Here is a 22,011-nt window from a genome sequence, read left to right as displayed (position 1 = left end):
GTCTACAGGAGTCGATGGGAGAGGACTACCCTGATAAGGAGAGATACCAGAAGTTAGTGGGGAAGTTAATTTACTTGCCCCTCACTCGTCCCGACATTGCTTATGCCGTTCATGTTGTCAGCCAGTTTGTGCACGATCCCAAAATTCCTCACATGAAGACTGTAGAAAGAATTCTCAGATATTTGAAGTCTTGCCCTGGGAAAGGGATTCTGTTCAGAAAAAACAATAGAATTGAAGTTGAAGGATATACTGATGTAGATTGGACTGGTTCTGTGGGTGACAAAAAGTTGACTTCAGGTTACTACACTTTTGTTGGGGGAAATCTAGTTACATGGAGAAGTAAAAAACAGAATGTTGTTGCATGGTCTACTGCGACAACAAGGCTGCTATCAACATTGCAAATAATCCAATGCAACATGATAGAACAAAACATATTGAAATAGACCGCCATTTTGTTAGAGAAAGAATAGTCATAGGAGAACTCTGCATTCCTTACACTCCCTCAGAAATGCAAATTGCAGATGTTTTAACTAAAGGGCTAACCACAGTGAAATTTTTGGACTTACTGGGCAAGCTAAACATGATTGACATCCATGCTTGGCTTGAAGGGGTTGTTGGTTCGGCTGATATGTTGTTATTCTCTTGTCTGGGCTGGGTATTAGAATCTCTAGTTAATGGGCCTTAGTAATTGAGCCTAATTGTATCTCGTGTTTTATTAGACTGGGTGTCCCATCACTAATCAGGGGCATCCTGGTCCTTTCATGTAAATTATGTATTGCTCTTATATTAGTGAACAGTGTCAGCTGATGAACAGTGCCCATTCGAACACATCAGACTCTGCTTTCTTCTTCTTCCTCTTCTTCTTCTTCTCAGCTCTCTCAACAGGTTCAGTTCGGCAAACAAGGGTGAAGTAAAATCCCTTTCTAACCAGTGCTTTGGATCTATCCATTGAAAATATCGCCTATCTGATCTCTTCTTCACTAAAATCCCTTTCTACTCATTCACCTCTAACTTAGCCATGAAATTTTTTCTTCTCCTCTCATTAGCCAATGCATGGAAAAATTTTGTATTTCCATCCCCTTCCTTAATCCATTTGTGTCTTGACTTTTGTTTCCAAGAAATTTCCTCTCTCAGAAGAGCCTCTTCCAAATCCTTCTTTATATTTCTTCTCAAAACCCTTTCTTGTTCACTCATCATTCTTTGGGCTTCTTTAGAATCTAGTTCCTCAATCCTAGACACCAAATTAATTTTTTGCTCCTCTATCCTTCCAAAGTGTTCCCTATTCCACTCCTTGATTTTGGATCCCAACCTTTTCAGCTTTTTGTGGAATCTCACTCCCTTCCACTTCACCCCTCTTAAATCTTCTTTTCACTAATCCCCAATCAAGTGCATAAACTCCGAGTGAGTTAACCACATATTCTCAAATCTAAACGGCCGTGAACCGAAGGCTATTGTTTTAGGACTTAACTGGATAGGGCAATGATTAGAAGTGACTCTAGGTAAGGCTCTAGCAATCAGGTTCCTCCAATGGTTCTCCCACTCTTGGAAATTAGACCAAGTAAAATTGGCTTGTAAGAGGGGTAAATCCTTTAGACCACAAATATTAATGAATTCATTGAACTTTCTCATGCTGGTTGTAACTGTTATTTGGGGGTTGTTGAAGGGATGAGAGATCCATCATATGGATGGCCGAACCCTGTAGGTATGGGCGAAATTTCAAAAATTTCTCTCCCATGTGGGAATCACATTCCCTATTTTAGAAAACTGCATTTTCAATGATCAATATTGAACCTAAACCAGACCAGATCTGAAACCGAAAGGGAGTGGAGGGATATACCTGATACGAAGTAGTAATAACCTCCGATGAAGGCGTTCACGCCCAAGGAAAGATCCAAAGACTGCTTCCACCGAAGATGACACGGTGCAGGATGAAGCAGAATCAACAGGATGGTTCTTCAGCAAGAACCGAATTCTTTAGCAAGAATCTGATGGAGGGCTAGTGAGCACGACTTCAGATTACCTTTTCTACCAAAAGGTAATATCAAGAACTCTTCTTGATCGCTCCCACAAGTGGAAATTGAAATGGTATGGCGGCAAGAGCAGGGGAAGGAGACAGTGCAGTCAAACTATGTTGTCTCTCTCTGGAATTCAGCTGTCAATCAAATGATTTATGATGATGTGCCTTGAGGGTTTGCCCTACTCTCCTATTTATAGCCTTAAAGAGAGGTTCTCCTAATCCCATTAGGAGTTTCCTAATCCAAATCTTGTATTTGGATTTGGGTTCTCTTTAAGAGATAAGGATAATCCCCTATCTTATCTGGAGATAAAGATCAGCCCTCCTAATCTAATTAGGAGTTTTCTGATCCAAATCTTTATTTGGATCTAGACTCTCTTAGTGGATAGGGACAATCCCTTATCCTACCCGCTGGTCTAAATCCCAGAACCGCCCTCTTTTAATTAATCTCATTAAGCCAGTTCGAATTGGGCTTTAGGCCCATTAAGTCCATCTACTCATTTAGCCTCCTAACTACTGCCTAGTTGGTTATCCTTATATGGCATGGGACCCAAACATTGATCTACATATCAACCACATGGGTTCAGCCTAGCCTCTATTACAAAGCTTGGCCGAATTCACTGTAGGAGACAGTGAACCCCTGAGTCTAGCACCATGGGCTCTTAATGGGCCCAACATTTACACCAAATGGTCTCCGGGTCAAGCCACCTTATAAAAACCCAAGGATTGTGGGCATATGCAAGATTAGCCCATCAGGTATTACCCTCAATGGTCTTATACTTAACCTCTCAGCCCATAATGATCAAACACTGCCCGACAAGAGAGGACCTCTCCCTCGGTTGCAAGGAACAGTGCAGCACACTCTACTCACATGGATCCTGGGAATTAAAACCTTTTGCAAACATTTTGAAACCATAATATATATATGTATATCTCTATATAAATTTACTTTGCAAAACGAATTTCAACGGTTGAAAGCGACTGCCGACAGTTTTGGTTTTCATCAGAGAGAGTGCATCCCCGATCATTCACTTTGTCCAACAAAGGGGTTGATCCTATCACTATGATCACCCACTCAGATGAATTCTCGGACTGTCCCAATATACATAAGTTTTGGCCCCCTTTAAGGATCTCACTGATTAGCATATCAAAGACAGCCTAATCCAACACCTAGTGTAGTATCATAATCGAGTTTAGGGGTCAGGTGTAACAATCCAGTTTTGCCCATCTATCTCCAAGGTCCAGGGCAATACTAGAATTCTAGTCCGGTTCAGGGTTTCAAGAAAACTCACACTGCATGTACCTCAGGTCTCACCCTGGCAACTGAGACAAGCCACCCCAACCAACTTGGTGGCACATCAGTGTCAACCTTGGCAAGATAAATCTCCCCAAATCTATCCAACGACTATGAAGATTCTAAACTAACACGAGTCTCATATGTGTCCAATTTAAGGGTATTACACAGAAACACACCATAATAACATGAATCAAATATGTACTTTATTCATTTACATTATGTTTGCTAGAATACAACAGCCAAAGAAGAAGAAGAAGAGAAGAAGATTTGAGAAAGGGGGCGTAAACTTTTCAGCCGGCCCTACAATCTTATATAGATGATTATAAAATAATATTACTTGAATGGACTAGAATGCCCCTGATTAGTGATGGGATACCTAGACAAACAAAACAAATAAAATATTAAACAAGTTTAGGCCCAATAACGAAGGCCCAATAAGTAAGAACTTAAGACACAAATATGACTAACATAAACACTAAAAAACAGTCGAACCAACACTCCCCCTCAAGCTAAGCATGGATGTCAGTCATGTTTAGCTTGCCAAGTTAGTCTGAGAACGTCGTTGAAGATAGTCCTTTAGTTAATACATCTGCAATTTGCATCTCGGAAAGAGTATAAGGATTGCAGAGTTCTCCTGAGACAATTCTCTCTCTAACAAAGTGTCGGTCAATTTCAATGTGCTTCGTCCTATCATGTTGCACTGGGTTATTTGCAATGTTGATGGCAGCCTTGTTGTCACAATACAGCCTGAGAGGACACTCGACCTTTATCCCAAGCTCACCAAGAAGGGTCCTAAGCCACAGTAGTTCAGCAACACCATGAGCCATAGCTCGATATTCAGCCTCTGCACTTGATCTAGCAACCACATTCTGCTTTTTACTTCGCCATGTAACCAGATTTCCTCCAACAAACGTGCAATACCCAAAAGTAGGCTTCTTGTCTCCAATAGAGCCAGCCCAATCTGGATCAGAATATGCTTCAATTTCGATTTTATTGTGTTTTTTGAACAAAATTCCTTTTCCTGGGCAAGTCTTGAAGTACCTAAGAATTCTTTCCATTGCTCTCATATTAGGAATCTTTGGAGAGTGCATGAACTGGCTGACAACATGTACAACATAAGCAATATTTGGTCGAGTGAGAGACAGATATATCAATTTCCCTACCAGTTTTTGGTATCTTTCTCTATCAAGGTAGTCCTCTCCAATAGATTCCTGTAGACCATGGTTCTGTTCTATTAGAGTATCTGCAGGTCTACACCCTATCATACCTATCTCCCCTAGAAGGTCAAGGACATACTTCCACTGACATATATAAATGCCCTCTTGTGACCTAGCAACTTCAATTCCAAGGAAGTATTTCAGATGGCCCAAGTCTTTGATCTCAAACTCAAAAGCCAAGAACTCCTTTAATATTTTTATCTCTTCTAGATCATCCCTTGTAATCACCATATCATCCACATAGATGATTAGTACTGTAAGTTAGCTATTCTGTTTCCTTATGAACAAAGTATGATCTGCACCACTTTGAGTGTATCCCACTCTCTTCATGGCCCCACAAAGTATCTCAAACCAAGCCCGAGGAGACTGTTTAAGGCCATATAAAGCTTTCTTCAGTTTACATACTTTCCCATCAAAGCCATAACCTGGTGGAGGATCCATGAATACCTCTTCACGTAGATCACCATTTAGAAAAGTGTTTTTCACATCCAACTGATGTAGCACCCATGAGAAATTTGCAGCTAATGACAATAACACCCGGATTGTGTTGAGCTTCGCGACTGGAGCAAAGGTCTCTTTGTAGTCAATCCCTTCCTTTTGAGTAAACCCCTTCGCTATAAATTTGGCTTTGTATCTTTCAATGGACCCGTCCTCCCTATGCTTTACAGTGAACACCCACTTGCATCCCACAGTGTTCTTCCCTTCTAGTAGATCCACTAATTCCCAAGTCCTTACTTTCATTAAGGCTTTCATTTCTTCATACATAGCCTCTTTCCATCTTGGATCAGACACTGCCTCTGAGTACCTAGTGGGAACATGCACAGAGGAGAGAGCATACACAAAGGAATAATAACGAGGAGATAAACGTGAGTAAGAAACAAATTCAGCAATGGGGTGTCAGATAGTACAAGAGCGGGTAGACTTACGAAGAGTAATGGGGAGACCCAAATTAGAAGTATGAGTGATAGGATTACCTGGAGTTGCTGAAGCAGATTGATTCGAGTCCGATTGATTGCTGCCATGAGTTAAAGGGTCTTTTTTCCTTCTGTTGTAGGTGATTCTTATATCTTTTTGTTGCTTACTGGTGTCCTCAGTAACATCTGCAGCATCAAGAGTGGTAACAGGTGCAATGGGAGCCTCACTAGGTTCACCTGGGAGGCTACAACTAGGAGGATCAGGAGGAGAAAATGGAAGGCCCAAGGCAGAAAGAGGCACAAAAAAGGAGGGCGAAGAAGAATCCTCTTCCATCCCACTAGTCTCCCCCTAAAGAAGATTATGGGAAGAATGAAAATAGGAGTGAGACTCAAAACATACCACATCTTTTGTGATGTATTTCTTCTTGGTGACATGATCATAACACTTGTAACCTTTCTGTGTAGGAGAGTACCCTAGTCTTACCGAAGCTGTTGCAGGTCTGAGAACCCCTTGTAACAGGTCTGAAACCAAAGACAATCCACCTCGGTACTGTGCTGAACTCTTCTGGACTAGACTGGGCTTTGACTTCTGCTGTAGTAGACTGTGATCACCCGTACGATCTGTACTAGGACTTTCGAAGTCAGTCCTTCCACCTAGATCTGTTCCACACAGATCTCTCTTAGCAGCCGAATGGCTACTATCTGCTGCAAGGTGTCTAGTAGGGCATCGATTGCTGGAACAAACTCCCCTTGGGCCCTACAACCAAGGGAAACCCTAGATACAGACCTTGCTGTGTTCTACGGTCAGCCCTAGGGTTTCTTCACAGCGACCAAGATAGGAGAGAGAGAGAGGAGAAAGAAAGGAATAGGGATGAGCAGAAAAAGTGGCAGCTGTAATCAGATAGATGGATTAGTGCTCTGATACCATGTTTGCTGGAATACAGCAGCCGAAGAAGAAGAAGAAGAAGAAGATTTGAGAAAGGCGGCATAAACTTTTCAGCCGGTCCTACAATCTTATATAGATGATTATAAAATAATATTACATGAATGGACTAGAATGCCCTTGATTAGTGATGGGACACCTAAACAAATAAAACAAATAAAACATTAAACAAGTTTAGGCCCAATAACTAAGAACTTAAGACACAAATATGACTAACATAAACACTAAAAAACAGCCGAACCAACACATTAAATGTCATAATGTGCATCATTCTGATTGGAGCTAAGGGCATACACTATCTAACGGTTGTTAGATTCATTACAAAACCTAAATACATTGAAATCCCCCCCAAGACACCAAGGACCCTCCCATAGACCTCGTATGCCATATAATTCTTCCCACATCTTATTCCTCTCTCTATAAGTGTTTGGCCCATAGACATTGGTTAGAACCTAGGTGAAGCCATCCCCCCACATTCCTGACCTTTAAAAACATAGAAAATCTTCCTATTCGCTCCTCCACTGATTCTACAACATCCTCCCTTCATAAGGTTACTAGACCTCCAGAGGCTCCCTAAGGAGGAGCCGAAGTCCAACAAACTCCTCTTGATCTCCATACACTTCTAACCCATCTTCTATCCAATTCTGCAAACTTGGTTTCCTGTATCAACGCTATGTCCAGTTTCACTCTTCTTAGTAAGTCTTTAGTTGCCCTTCTCTTTCCTTCACTTCCCAAACCTCTCACATTCCTAGTTAATGCACTAGCTTCTGCCACCTCTCCCCCCAAGTCGGAGCTTCTGTAGTAGTCCTTCTCTTGAGAATTTACTGCTCTCTCTCTTTGATCTAATTCCTCCTCCTCTTTATACTCCAACAATGTGCAGATCCTCTCCCATATTCTCTCTAATTTCTCCTCCTGTCTCTCTTTAGGTGCCACTTCTCCCTCTTCCCCCTTTTTATCGTTTTGTGCCTTCTTTTTTGAGGAATGGTATAGTATAATTTCATTAATCAAAACCAGCACCCATGTACAATAAGACACTGTACATTGAGAATATTAGACCTGTTCACGGGCCGGGCCGGGCTGGGTTCGGGTTTGGTCCAGGTTTTGCCTCTTTATTAACAAAAAATGTCCAGGCCCAAGCCCAATCTGCTCATAAAATGTTCTATTTATGGTGTAGTTTAATAAATACATATTATATATTTATTTTATATAAATAATGTATATTTCTATTATATGTAATAGTATCGGGGCGGGCTTATTTGAGAAAGCCCGAGCCCAGCCCGAAAAATAGTCGGGCCCGGTAATTAAAGACCGAGCCCGAGCCCACAGGCCTGAAATTTTGTCCAAGCCTGAAAAATATCGGGTCGGGCTGGGCTGTCGGGCTACCCGGTCCATGAACAGGCTTGAGAATATACAAAAAGCCACTATATATTTCCACATTTGGTACTCCTTTTGCTTTTCATTGTTTTTGTGTATACTTCCTAAACAACCATTCTTTATAATGAAAATAGTATATCATATATTAAAAATGCATTTGTTGCCATTACAGAACATCCAACACTTTTGACTTTCATTGTTTTAGTTATTTTCAGGTAGCGACTAAATTTGTAATATATTACAGCTTCTTTAGGGTGCTTAATGCTTAAGGCAAGTGCTGAGATATTCTCTTGACGATTGACCAGGGAATCTGTGAATTATTTGCAGTTATGACTTACATGCCTCAAGATTTTCGTGGTACAATAATCAGACAGCAAAGAGAGCGTTCAGAGAGAAATAAACAAGCTGAGGTCAATGCTTTAGTTAATTCTGGAGGAAGTTTACGTGATCGATATGCTCTGTTATGGAAACAACAAATGGAGAGGTTTGACTACTTGTTTTCATTTATCATTAATGGAGAAATCTTTGAATAGGATAGCAAAATGGAAAATTTGACTTCTAATGCATGATTTCACTTCCAGACGGCAACAGTTAGCCCAGCTTGGATCTGCAACAGGTGTCTACAAGGCACTGGTGAAGTACTTGATAGGAGTACCACAGGTATATGTTCATTACTTGCTTGTATTTAAATCTTTATTTTCTTGGGGACATCACTTTGCTATCCTATATTCCTATATGACATGTAATCTGTGTTGGTCCTTTTTCCATTTTGCTTTTATTCTTTTGCTGTACCATTCAAGTTGCATTTAATAGGCTTCTTTGTTTCTTATTCACAGCCACATATAGAGCTCTATGTCATCATAAAGCTCTTCCATGTAGGAATAGAAAAAGACACTTATGCAAATAAATCATGGTTTAATGTCCCTAATTTCCCTAATATTTTCCATTTCCACTTCCATGGGTAGTGACATGAAATTTTACTAGAATCAACACATTTCCTAGTGAACACTACCAGCACTATGTGTAGTACAAGTGATAGTATTATAACATAAGTTGGTGACAATATTGTAAGTATGTGGAGTAAATGTCATTGCCTGCCTAACTTACATGTTTACCACTGTGAGCTAGCTCAATATTCATTTCAACTTTTTACATTTTCTATGTGTAGTACAAGTGATGGTATTTTACATTTTTACATGTTTACCACTTTGGTTGATCTATTACAACTTTTTACATTTTCTGAGTTTAAATTTTGCTTTAACTCATTCTATCGGGAAGCTCTAAATCTTAAAGTTTATAGGGCAATTTCAGAACATCTTCTTTCGTCTATAACCTTGGTTTCTTAGCTCTGTTTAATGATTTGAAACAAGATAATGATTTAAAAGGGTGTGCCTATGCTTCTTTTATCATTTCACAAAATATCATTCTATATTTTACATTTTTTACAATATTTCCGACATTTCTGACATGTTTCTTATATTTGGATGACCGACATTTCCACCGACACTGACATTTTAAACCTTGCTTATGCCCTGTTTCCACTACATATAACAAAACATATAGCTTCTAACAGTCCCCCTCAAGCTGGAGCTTCATGACATTTAATCACCTCACATAAGAATTGACAACTTCACTTGTGACCTTTTCTTTCACGAAGTGACAGTCTACTTTTATGTGCTTGGTTCTTTCATGGATACAGGATTAGAAGAAATGTGAATTGCAGCTTAGTTGTCATAGAATAAGTGAGAATAAACTTATTGGTGTAGAGAGTCTAAAGACACCTACTTTAATCTCCTATAATGGGTGCTTCAACCAAATTAAATAAATTACAAGTGGTATGAGTCATGGTTCTGTGTTCAGCTTCAGCCCTGCTTCTAGTAACCTATGGTAGATTTCTTATTTGTTACACCTTGATAATACCTTCCCAATAGCTAGTCCTTTGGTTTTGCATAAATTGACTCAACATTCCCACATTAAATGATATATTAGGTCTGGTAATAGTAGGACAGATAAGTTTACCCACCAATCGCCTATATCTTCTTGGTTCATCCAATAGCTCCCCCTCACTATTAGTTGTCTTAGTATTTGAGTCTGGAGGAATGTTAACTAGCTTAGCTCCTAATAACCCCATTTCTTCCAACAAATCAAGAACATACTTACGTTGTGAAAGGGAAATCCCCCACATTGATTTGGTCATCTCAGTTTCCAAGAAATACTTTAGATGCCCCAAGTTTCTAATAGGAAGGAGAGAGGTGAACAAATTTCTAATAGGAAGGAGACAGGTGAACAAATTTCTAATAGGAAGGAGACAGGTGGAGCAAAAGAAACATAATGAGTTGGTACAAGTACATTTACTAGAAGGTCTAGATCAGGTGGACCCTTTAATGGTAAGGGTGATGATGGCACAATTGTCTAAAATCAAGAAGGTTAAGACCTGTCTAGTAAGGAGAAATAAACCAGAAATGAAGAGAAAAAAAGGAGAGAACAAAAGAGGAGAAGAGAGAAGAGAAGAGGAGAAGAGGAAAAAAGAAGAGAATGCGAGGGTTCGACACTCTTGGTCTGCCGCCCCAAATGTCATTTAAATTAAGGGCCTGTTCGTTTCCTCTTAACTCTTATCTCTTACGAGGAATCTTTTAACTTTAAGAGAAAAATGGTTGTTCGTTTCCTCTTATCTCTTATCTCTTAAAGTGCAATCATACATATTTTTGTTTTCCAATAATACCCCCCAAAAAAACAAACAAAAACTCTAATATATGTGGTCAAAATAGATATTTGATAATTTTCAGAATTCAGAATTCTAAGTTAAGAACAACATTCTCTGCATTCAGAGTTCAGAGGAAAGAAAAGTTCACCAATACCAATATACCTCTTAATGTAATTATTGCACTTTCAAATGTCAAACTTCAGAGCAAACGAACAGGCCCTAAGTCTTCAACATTAAGTGGTACAATGACAGGAATACCCCTGTCACTAGAAACAATAGAAAAAATCTAACAGTACTGTAGACAAGAAAGAACATATGAGCAGATGGTGGAACCACAAGCTGGTCAACCATTTTCTCTACACTCCCCCTCAAGTTGGGAAAATATATTGATCATTCCCAACTTGCTTAAATCTGCCTCAAGTTTGATTTTGTTGATTGCCTTGGTGAAGACATCGGCAAGCTGCATATTAGTGGCAACATACAGAAGGCACACTTCTTGAGAGGCAACTTTCTCTCGGATGAAATGTGTTTGGTTCTATCATGCTGTATTGGGTTGTGAGCAATGTTGATGCCGCCTGATTATCACAATACAACATCAAGGGTCTTTCAAACTCAATTCCCAATTCTGTAAGGAGAGACTTCAACCATAATATTTCAACACTTCAGCCATAATATTTCAGCAACACCATTAGCCATAAACATGTATTCAGCTTCAGCATTGGACTGAGCAACAACATTTTGCTTCTTGCTCCTCCATGAAACTAAATTTCCTCCAACAAAGGCACAATACCCAGAAGTAGATCTCCTATCATCAATACAACAGGCCCAATCTGCATCAGTGTATACTTCAATCTTCATATGGCCACTATTTTTAAAAAGCATACCTCGGCCTGGACACCTCTTCAAGTAGGCTAAAATTCTCTCAGCAGCAAGGAGGTGTGAGGTCTTGGGAGACTGGATGTACTGACTAACAACACTTACAACATACAAAGTGTCGGGGTGAGTCAGACATAGGTAGAGGAGTCTTCCTACAAGCCATTGATACATACCTTTATCTTCTAGAGGCTCACCATCCTCTGCATTAATCTTATGATTTTGCTCAATGGGGAGTTATCAACAGGCTTAGCTCCTAGTTTTCCTGTCTCTTCCAAGAGATCAAGAACGTACTTCCTCTGGGAAACAAAAATGCCATGCTTGGACCTAACCACTTCTATCCTAAGGAAAGACCTCAACTCACCCAGGTCCTTTACTTCAAATTCTTGATTCAGCAGCTACTTAAAGGGTTAATCTCATCAATATCACTTCCTGTCACCACAGTGTCATCCACATACACAGCTAGGAGAGCCCAAGTAGATTCTTTCTTTTTAAAGAACAGAGTGTCGCTAGATTTGGATTGGACATAGCCAAATCTTTCCAAAGCAAGTCTGAATCTATCAAACCATGCCCTTGGAGATTGTTTTAGACCATACAAAGCTTTCTTCAACTTGCAAACTTTCTTACCAATCTCACTATAGAAACCAGGAGGTGACTCCATATACACCTCCTCCTACAAGTCACCATTTAGAAATGCATTCTTAACATCCATCTGAAATAGAGGCCAAGAGAAGTTACCAACAAGAGACAATAAAACCCTGATGGTATTCATTTTTGTAATTGGTGCGAAGGTCTCCAAGTAGTCAAAACCATAAGTTTGAGTGTATCCCTTAGCCACTAGTCTAGCTTTATACTTTTAAACTGTACCATCAGCATTATACTTCGCTGTGAATATCACCTACACCCAACAAGTTTCTTCTCTCTTGGTTGATCAACCAGTAAGTATCATTCTTTACAAGGGCATCCATCTCAACCTTCATTACTTCCTTCTACTCAGGGACATCTTGAACTGTTCTAGGAATGGGAATGGCAGCAATGGAGGCTAAAAATGACTTGTATGATGGTGAAATGTGATCATAGGAAAGGAAAAGAGAGATACAATGGGCAGAGGATAAGGTACACTAACGTTTCCCCTTATGTTGCAATCAGAAGGTCAAGGTCATCTGAGGATGGCAGAGCTACAGTAGTGGAAGAGGGTATGTCATCAGTAGGAGTGGGTATGTCATCAGTAGGAGGAGGTAAGGAGGAAGCAATACCTAAATCTGGTGCTGTAGAAGAGATGGGAACTAGCCTAGACTGATCATTACTAGAACCAACTTGCCGCCACCATCTTCTGTGAAACACCCTCAATTCTTTACACTATTGACAACTCCCTTCAATACACTCCTCTCCACTTATAGGAATGGGCAAAGGAACATCTCGAGCAAGCACACCTTGCTCACCACTCTCCCCTTGAGGTGAAACCCTAGGGTAATAAGGGACATCTTCAAAGAAGATGACATCTATGGATACAAATTTGGTTCTCGAGACAGGGCCATAGCAACAATACCCTTTTTGATTTTGTGCATACCCTAGGAAAATACATTTGGCAGCCTTGGGATCAAATTTTGAATGGGTAGGCCCAAGGGTTTGGACAAAACAAGTGCAACCAAAGGTTTTTGGAAGAATAGAGAACTGATCCTTATCAGGATACAACAAGTTAAAAGGAGCTTTGATGTCCAAGACCCATGAAGGAATCTTGTTAATGAGATAAACAACAGTAAGAATGGCATCCCCCCAGAAACGAATAAGAACATTAGTATTCAGCATGATGCTTCTTGCAACTTCAAGGATGTGTATTTTTCCTCTCAGCTACACCATTATGCTGAGGTGTATGAGGACAAGTGCTTTGATGAATCACTCCATGTTCAAGGAGATAAGAGTATAGGGGTTTTGCAAAATATTCTTTGGCATTATCTGATCTGAGATTTTTTATTTTAACCCCAAAATGAGTCAGGATCATTTGATGAAAAATGCGGGTCAAAGTGGGAACCTCATCCTGAGAGCGCATGAGGTAAACTCATGAAAACGAGAGTGGTCATCAACAAACAATAGAAGGTATTTGTACCCACCTATAGCCGAAATATGATAAGGCCCCCAAATATCAGTATGCACAATTTCAAAAAGAGTAGAACTTTTATTACTTTGTGAATAAGTTGATCTACAATGCTTTGCCAATTCACAACACTCACACTTCATACTAGACACTTGGATTGACTCAAACAAATAAGGAAAAAGACTCTTTAAAGACCCAAAAGAGAGATGACCCACTCAATTATGCCAAAGCATAATTTGACTCACAAGCTGTGACACAAAAGACTTCTCATCTTCTTTCCTCTTCCCAGGTGGATGTTCAAGCAAGTAGATCCCATTCGTCTCACGGCCAGTTCCAATCACCTTCTTGGTAGTCAGATCTTGGAAAACACAATGATCAAGGAAAAAGGTTATTGAACAGTTCTGGTGTTTAGTGATACTACTGACAGAAAGCAGATTAGTGCTTAGTTTAGGAACATGTAGAAATGAGGATAAGGAAATAGCATCAGAGACATTGATGTCTCCCTTGCCTGAAATAGGGACAAGAGAGCAATCAGCAATAGCACTTTGTCTCTGCTAGAGGACAAGCAATAGGTGTGAAATAATGAAGATAAACTGGTCATATGATCAGATGCACCTAAATCAATTATCCAAAAATGGCTAGTGTTACCTGGGGTAGAGGCATGATAGGCAGAGGCCCTTGTACTTGATTGAGCAAAAGCAGAGGTGGAAGTAGAATGAGACTGTCCAGAGCCACCAACTCCGTTCTCCAGTTGAGATAAAGCAGCCCTAACAGCAACCAATGCATCAAGAGAACTAGATCTAGTGTTGGGAGTGGATGGAGCTCCTGTGGTCACAATTATAGATGAAACTCCTGTGTTTATAGCTGCATTAGCATTTCCCTTCTTGTTCCTAAGTCTTTCTGGAATTAGCTGAGGACGAAGCTTCCAACAAGTGTCCTTAGTTGTTTTGGCTTCTTATAGTAGTCACAAGACACATCCCTCTTTCCATCCTTCTTTATCTCCCTCTCCTTATCACCTCCAGTCTTTGGTTTTATAGCTGCTAAAGCTGATTCCATAGATGGGGTCTACAACATAACTTTCCTTCTACTCTCCTCACTATGTACCAGAGAGTAGGCTTGAGATAAAGAGTCACACTCTCTAGTGAGAAAATGCTGTCTTACAATGTCATAGTCAGAGTTCAGCCCAGCCAGGAATTCAAACAATCTATTTTTCTCAACCAATTTCTTGTATGTAGCAGCATCCTTTTGGCTCTCCCACTCAATAGTGTCAAGGTGATCAATCTCATACCACAATGATTTCAAGGTGGAGAAATAGACTGACATAGGTTTCTCCCCCTGTTTAAGATTATTCACCTTCATTTTCAGTTCATAGGCTCTAGCACCATTAAGGAGCTGGGAATAGGTTTCCTTCATATTGTCCTAAATCTCCTTAGCTGTTTTTGCCCAAAGATAGTTTCTATTGATAGGGGGCTGCATAGAGTTGCATAACCAAGTCATTACCAAATAGTTTTCTTGAACCCGTTTAGCAAGAGAAGGGTCTTCCCGTGCTGGTTTCTTTGTGTCTCCCATCACATACCCTAGTTTTCCCCTCCCTCCAATGGCCATCACAGCTGATTAGGCCTATTCCAAATAGTTTGTTCCATCAAACTTGACTGTAGTAATCTGAAATGAACTGTTATCAGTAGAGTTTACAGCTCCAACAAGTCCATCTCCATTTGGTTTGTTCTCATTTCCAGCCATTTCGATGCTGAAGTGGACCAAAAATAATCACTGAATGAGGAGTACAGCACTGTCCAAAACCCTTTTCTAAGCAGAAGTTCCAGGTACTGACCAAACAATACTCAAAGGAAGCAAAGAACAGTCCGTATAGGTGCACAGGCCTTTTTACAAACACAAGGTGGGCAGTAGATGAGACCACACTGTCAAAAAGTAATACAGTCCAGAGAACAGTCCATACAGGTGCCCAAAAGCAGTCCACGAGAAACAACAACCAGCAATACTGATTCCAGAGATATTTCAGCCACTTGACAGTCCAAAAAATATGAAAACAACCCAGAAATTTCTGGGTTGAAGCAATCTAAAAGAACAGCCGAATAGCTGTACTATTTTCAAAGAATTTTCAGACACTTTAACTGTCCAGAAAAATAAAAACAACCCAGAAATTACTGGGCACCACTCTCAATCTCTGATTTAAGTTCTAAACCAGAAACCAACCTGTTTTCTCCGATTCTTCCTGGTCACTGGACAACTCTCCAAGAGATTTGAATCTTGGGCACCTTCTTCGATCTCCAATGACCTCCAAGAGCCAGGCGACTCAAGTTGAAGCTTCCATCCCTAGAACACTCTCATGTAGTCGGATGGTCAACACCTACATGAGAGCCTAAGCCAGGTTTAGGCCTGCTCTGATACCAAGTTGTCTGAAACCAAGAAGGTTCAGACCTGTCTAGTAAGGAGAAATAAACCAGAAATGAAGAGAAAAAAAGGAGAGAAGAAAAGAGGAGAGAAAGAAGAGAGAAGAGAAGAGGAGAAGAGGAAGAGAGAAAAGAAGAGAATGTGAGGATTCGGCACTCTTGGTCTGCCGCCCCAAATGTCATTTAAATTAAGTCTTCAACATTAAGTGGTACAATGACAGGAATGCCCCTGTCACTAGAAACAACAGAAAAATTCTAACAGTACTGTAGACAAGAAAGAACATATGAGCAGGTGGTGGGACCACAAGCTGGTCAACCATTTTCTCTACAGGCACAATAGAAATTGGAGTTGGATCAACCAGTTTCTATGTTCACTTGGAGTACACTCTATGATTTGGTGGTTGTGTAGCCTCCTTAATAGTGACAACCTACAAGGACTCTGCAATGGCAAGAGAGAGGAATAGGAGAAGGGGAAGATTCTACTATAGAGAAAAAGGGTACATTCCCAAAGAATGAAACATCAGGAAGAACAAATTACTTGTAAAGTGCAGGACTATAACATTTGTGACCCTTTTGAGTTTGAGAGCGTCCTAGAAACACACACATGAGCACTCAAGAATCAAGTATATCCAACCAAAGACCAAGACGATGCACAAAACATACACAACCAAAAATCTGAGGGGGGGAGAGAAAACAAAGGTATAGAGGGACAAACAAGAGAGGAAGGAGACTTGCCACCAAGGATGAAAGAAGGCATATGATTTATAATGACACAAGAGGTTAGAGTGGCATCACTCCAATAAACTTTGAGCACTAACATCTGAATTAATAGATTTCAAGCTGCATAAATTAAATGTTAATTTTTCTGTTTAGCCACACCATTTTGCTGTGGTGTGTATGAACAAGAAGACTGATGAATAATCCCATAAGAATCAAAATAGGATTGAAAAGGTTCTGCAAATATTTCATTGCGTAATTGGAAAGAAACACTTTTTTTTTTGGATCAATAACAGTGAAATTTTATTAATGATATAAAATCAGGATTACAGAGACACTTTCATAAAAAAACCAAATTGATTTTGAATTTCAACATAGAATTAAAGATAGTAAACAACTTAAAATGCTTTTTCATTAAATAAATCCAAGTCATTCTTGAATAATTATCATGAACATTACAAAGTATTTGAATGTGTTATATGATTCAACATGATTGGAACCCCAAAGATTATAATGAACAAGTTCACAAGGACTTGAGACTCTATTATCACTTTTTGGAGCAAATGACATTATGATGTCTACTAAGTTAACAAGATTCATAGTGCAAGTCTATAACAGACACTAAGGTAGAAACTTACTGCTTTAGGATGAGAAGAGATGAATGGCCCAACCAAGAATGACATTGGTGGAGTTAATATAGTATGCAATGCTTTCTACAAACCACCACCATCTAGATAGTACAATCGTCCAACCTCACACCCACTATCAATTGTTATCCCCATCTTGACATTTTAAAAGGCACGACAAGTGGGATAAAATAGGACATAACAATTGAGTCTTTGTTAACTTATAAGCATGAGACTATGTAGAGAAACTGGGCCGAATGGGCACACAGCATGTAAAGCAACTACCCTCAAAACCAGTATCAATTAACTATAGTGAGTTTACAAACTGTTGGAAGTCATGTTTTTGTTGTTGGTGGGTTCTTGATGGCCTCTTGGGCGAGTATTAAATTTTGCATTATTGCAAATGCTCATAAGCTTGAAACTTGTAAACAATATTTGATACTGGAGTTAGTAACTTATCATTGTTGACATAGGTATTCTGAATATTTTAAGGTATCAGGATACTATAGCTTGTGATTCACTTCTTTTAACTTCTAATCTATCTTCACCCCGTAGTTCATGTTGCATTTCTCAAAGTTGCTTTTATAGTTTCATGTTTTCTGTTGGGTGTCACCCAATTAGTTCCATCTTCTAATTCTTGCATCCGATGCAGGTCCTACTTGATTTTATACGGCAAATAAATGATGATCAAGGGTACATTGTTCTTTTCCTTTTGTATTTCTTATTCCTTTCTTTCTCCTCTTTGGTAAATTCTTTTTCACTTATCCAGAAAATAGAAAACGAGCAGAGCTTGACATGCACTGTTTTTTGCTGTTTCTACTCATGTTGTAGTATTTAAATGGAAATAACATATCAGCCTCAAACCATTTCTGCTCTTTTCTCTTTATTACATTTTGCTTTATAAATACAAAGGAAAATTTCTCATTGTACATTACCTATGCAAGTGAACCTCTTATATCCTGCCTACTTAAAAAGGGGATTTCCATAATTTCCTCTTCTCTTCTTCAACTATCACATAAATATGCACATATATATTCTCTCTCCCTCTCATTATATGTATGAATACATGCATGTGTGCTTGTATGTATAGACACCAGTCACACCACATGAATGCTGGTGGCAATATCATTCTTTTATGGAAGGACCCTACTAGATTTGCTCAGCTAAATCTTGGGTAACTATTTCCCTTTCTTTGTTTCTTCCATCTTTTAATGGGCACATCCACTACCATCAAACTATGTTGTGTAGTTAAGTTTTTGCTTGGAATGATTTTTCAGTGTTTACACATTATTTGTTTTGTTCTAGTAAAAAAATCTATGTAACTTGACTTTGTCCCACTTTTACTTGTCATTAAGCATTCATCTTTTTTTTTTAAATTATGTATTTACTATTTTGTTATGTCATAGGTTATTGTAAATTCTGCCCAGGAAAAAGGTTATTGTAAATTCTAAAATTGTTTCTCCTATTTCATTTCTCTCCCTAAACCAAAATCCTCCTTGCACCCTATCGTATAGGGTATCTACTTCCTTTCCTCACATGCCTGTTTTGATCTCCTATAAAAATCTTCTCTTCATTTGGATTTTTTGTAGTCCAGTTATGTTTTCCCAATATTGCCTTTTAATGATTTCTTATAAATCCACTTGAGGTGCACAATGACTAACTATGTTGATTTCTTTACCTTGAACAATGGTTCATAATTTCGATGTTGATTAACATTTCTTCATGTAGAGTTGGAGAAATTTTGCTAAGATATTTGAGGAAATCTAAAACATAGGAAAGTTTTCTAGAAACATAGAATTAGTTAATAAACCTTCAACAGATCATTGAAGAAATATAATTGCACATTTAAGGCTCAAATCCATAGCAAAGAACTATACAAGTTAAATAGGAAAATCTAAGAGATTGTACTAGGAATGTTTTTCTTTGTCTCCCTTTTGGTGTTTAGCCATCTTCTCTTCTTTATATACGTCAATTATTTTCCATTTGAACTTTTGTCTTTATTGTTATTATATGTTTTGATTAGATTGAGAATACTCTTTTGTAGTTATATGCATTTTTCTTTTTCTTTTGAATTATAGTGAGTTAGTGAATCATATCAAAGTAGTAAGCCAATGATCAAATTATCAGTTTCCTGTTGCTACTTTTAGGGAAAAGTTATGATGGTTAGTGAGTCATATCAAAGTAGTAAGCCAATGAAATATTCTAAAATTTTAAATTTTAAATATATAGTCTATCAAAGAAATCTGAAATATCGCTAGCATATCGCAAAATATCGGGGATATTTGGGAGAAAAAGATCCTTGGAAAATTTCATATTGTCACCTAGCAAATGGGGATATTGCTAAATATCATTAATATTGTAGTGCATGCCTAGAACAAGTCTACTTAAATTATTATTTCCCCGACCTTGTTAAAATTTACAATTTTATTTTTTAGATTTTATCTACTATTATTGCTACTCCATTTATATTGTTCACTTACCCTAATATGATAGTTTAGTATCATAGTTTACAGATATTAATTTTTTAGCCTTTTTCCCTTGTATTTAGTTTCTTGTAAGCATGCTATATTAATCTGTATCCTCTTTATTGTGTCTACTAATTTCATAATCTTTCTTGTTGATGTTTCTACATTTGAAAACTAAATTCATTTTTCTTGGACCAATTGTTTTTACCCATCCTTGTCCCAATGAATGTTGGAACCCTTGTATGTTTAACAATGTTTCCTTGATGTCTATATTTTTTACAATATTTCTATACGGAAATTTTGACATTTCTGACATGTTTCCTTTGTTTAGATGACTAACAATTCCATTAATGCCAGCATTTTAAAACTTGGCTCAAAGCAAACCTCTTATCATCAATAGTTTAGCTCAATTAATATTATTGTAGGCTTCTGTGAAGATATATCTTGATGTACTTTATTGGAGTAGTCCTTGTTGTACAGTATCATAGTTCTTATTATTTTATTTGTTCTTTTTATCTTTCAGCCTTGTAAGGGCATTCTTGTAACTGTACATACTTTTTATCTCTTTAATATAAAAGAGGCTCTTTGGGGTGGGGGTTAACTATTCTTGACACCCCTAGATCTGTTTTCTTCTAGATCCGAATTCAGTTCACATGGTATCAGAGCGGGTTGCTCTTTGATCTTCCTTCTCTCTGATCCATCTTGCCTTCGTGATCTACTGAAAACCTACAGCTCTGTCGAGTGGTCCTAGACTGTTTTGATCTATCCAGGAACTCCTCTTCTATTTTCTACGCACCCAAAAAGAGAGATTTTATTGGATCTCCCTCGTTTGACCTCGTTTGACATCGTTTTACGGAGATTTGTGAAGTTTTGAGAGAGATTTGTACTCTTCTTGGTGAAAGAATGGTAAGATCCATCGTATGGACGCCAAAAGGGTGCGGAATGGGTAGGCGAATTTCAAAAATTTCTTACCTTTCTTCCAATTAGGAATCATATTCCCTAAATTTAGAATACAATATTCAAGGATCTGACTTGAACCAAAACCGAACCAGATCTTAACCAAAAGGGAAGGGAAGGGATATACCCGATCCAGAGAAATAGTATCTCCCAACGTCGGTGTTCACGCCCAAAGAAACTTCCAAGAACCGCTCCCACTGAAGATGACACAGTGATAATGAAGCAGAACCAGCAGTGTTCGTCCCACGAACCAGGTTCTTCTGAAGAACTCGATGGAAGCAATGAGCACCACACACGATCAACCTTTCAGCAAAGATTGATATCAAAAACCTTTCTTGATCTTTCCCTCACTGAGAAAACAAACTAGCAGTAGATGGCGGCTGAAACTGGAGGAGAGAACTAGAGCAGAAGGTGGCGAACAACTTTCTTCTCTCTAGGGTTTTCTCTGAGATCTTATCTCAAGATGCAGTGTGTTCTGCGAATACCCTTAGGGTCTGAATTCTTGTAATTCGAAATTAGGGTTTTTTCCTCTTTTTTTAGTGATTAAGAAACTTCCTAGTGTCATTAGGAGTTATCCTAATCCAAATCTGTATTTGGATAAGGAGTCTTCTTAATCCTATCTGTAGATTAGATCAACCCACTCCTAGTCTTATCAGAAGGCTACCAGATTCAAATCCTAATTTGAATTTGGTCTCCATGAGTGGATAGGGTTAAGACCCAATCCTTTTTGGCCTAACCTATCCTTAGATCCACCCCTTTAAGTGACTGATCAAATCAACCTAGTTCGAAATGGGCTTTAGGCCCTACATGCATCAAGTGCTCAATAGACTTCCAAACTGTTGCCCAGTTGGGCTTCTTTGTATGGCGTGGGACCCAAGCATTGATCTACACATCAGCCACATGGATTCGTCCCAGCCTCTGTTACAAGGCCTACCCGAATTCACTGGAAAGCTCAGTGAACCCCTTGAGCCCATCACATGGACTCTATGGGCCCAACACTTACACCAAGTGGTCCCTGGGCCAAGCCATCTTATAAAAACTCAGGGATTGTGGGCAAATGCAAGATTAGCCCATCAGGTATAACCCTAAATACACTTAACCTCTCAGCCCATAATGATCCAAAACACTGCCCGACAAGAGAGGACCTCTCCCTCAACTACAAGGCACAGTGCTGCACTCTCCTCTTAGATGGACCCCGGGGATTAAAACTTTTTTGCAAACGAGTTGAAACCGTACATATATTATATCATTATAAATATATTTTGCAAAACAAAATTCCAACGGTTGAAATCGACTGCCGACAGTTTTGGTTTCCATCAGAGAGAGTGCATCCCCGATCATTACCTTTGTCCGACAAAGGGGCTAATCCTGTCACTATGATCACCCACTCAGATGGGTTCATGA

General features: G+C 39.0%; 1 protein-coding gene across 2 annotated transcripts in view; it reads left to right on the top strand.

The window, feature by feature from the left end:
* LOC148853257 (retinal-binding protein) overlaps positions 1–22,011 on the top strand; it is a 139,278-nt gene that overhangs the window by 42,413 nt on the left and 74,854 nt on the right. The window contains exons 4-7 of one of the 2 annotated variants that reach the window (XM_088945249.1): positions 8,087–8,243; positions 8,341–8,419; positions 17,838–17,878; positions 18,276–18,359. In XM_088945249.1, the coding sequence (XP_088801375.1) occupies positions 8,087–8,243; positions 8,341–8,419; positions 17,838–17,878; positions 18,276–18,359 (361 nt within the window). The remainder of the gene's footprint in view (positions 1–8,086; positions 8,244–8,340; positions 8,420–17,837; positions 17,879–18,275; positions 18,360–22,011) is intronic. The other variant, XM_088945250.1, reaches the window with a different exon arrangement.

Source organism: Nelumbo lutea, chromosome 5 (assembly GCF_056320005.1).
Source record: "Nelumbo lutea isolate HS-2025 chromosome 5, American lotus-T2T, whole genome shotgun sequence".
Classification (NCBI taxonomy): Eukaryota; Viridiplantae; Streptophyta; class Magnoliopsida; order Proteales; family Nelumbonaceae; genus Nelumbo; species Nelumbo lutea.
Note: the sequence above shows the minus strand (reverse complement) of the source record. Positions and strands in the feature narration are given on the sequence as shown.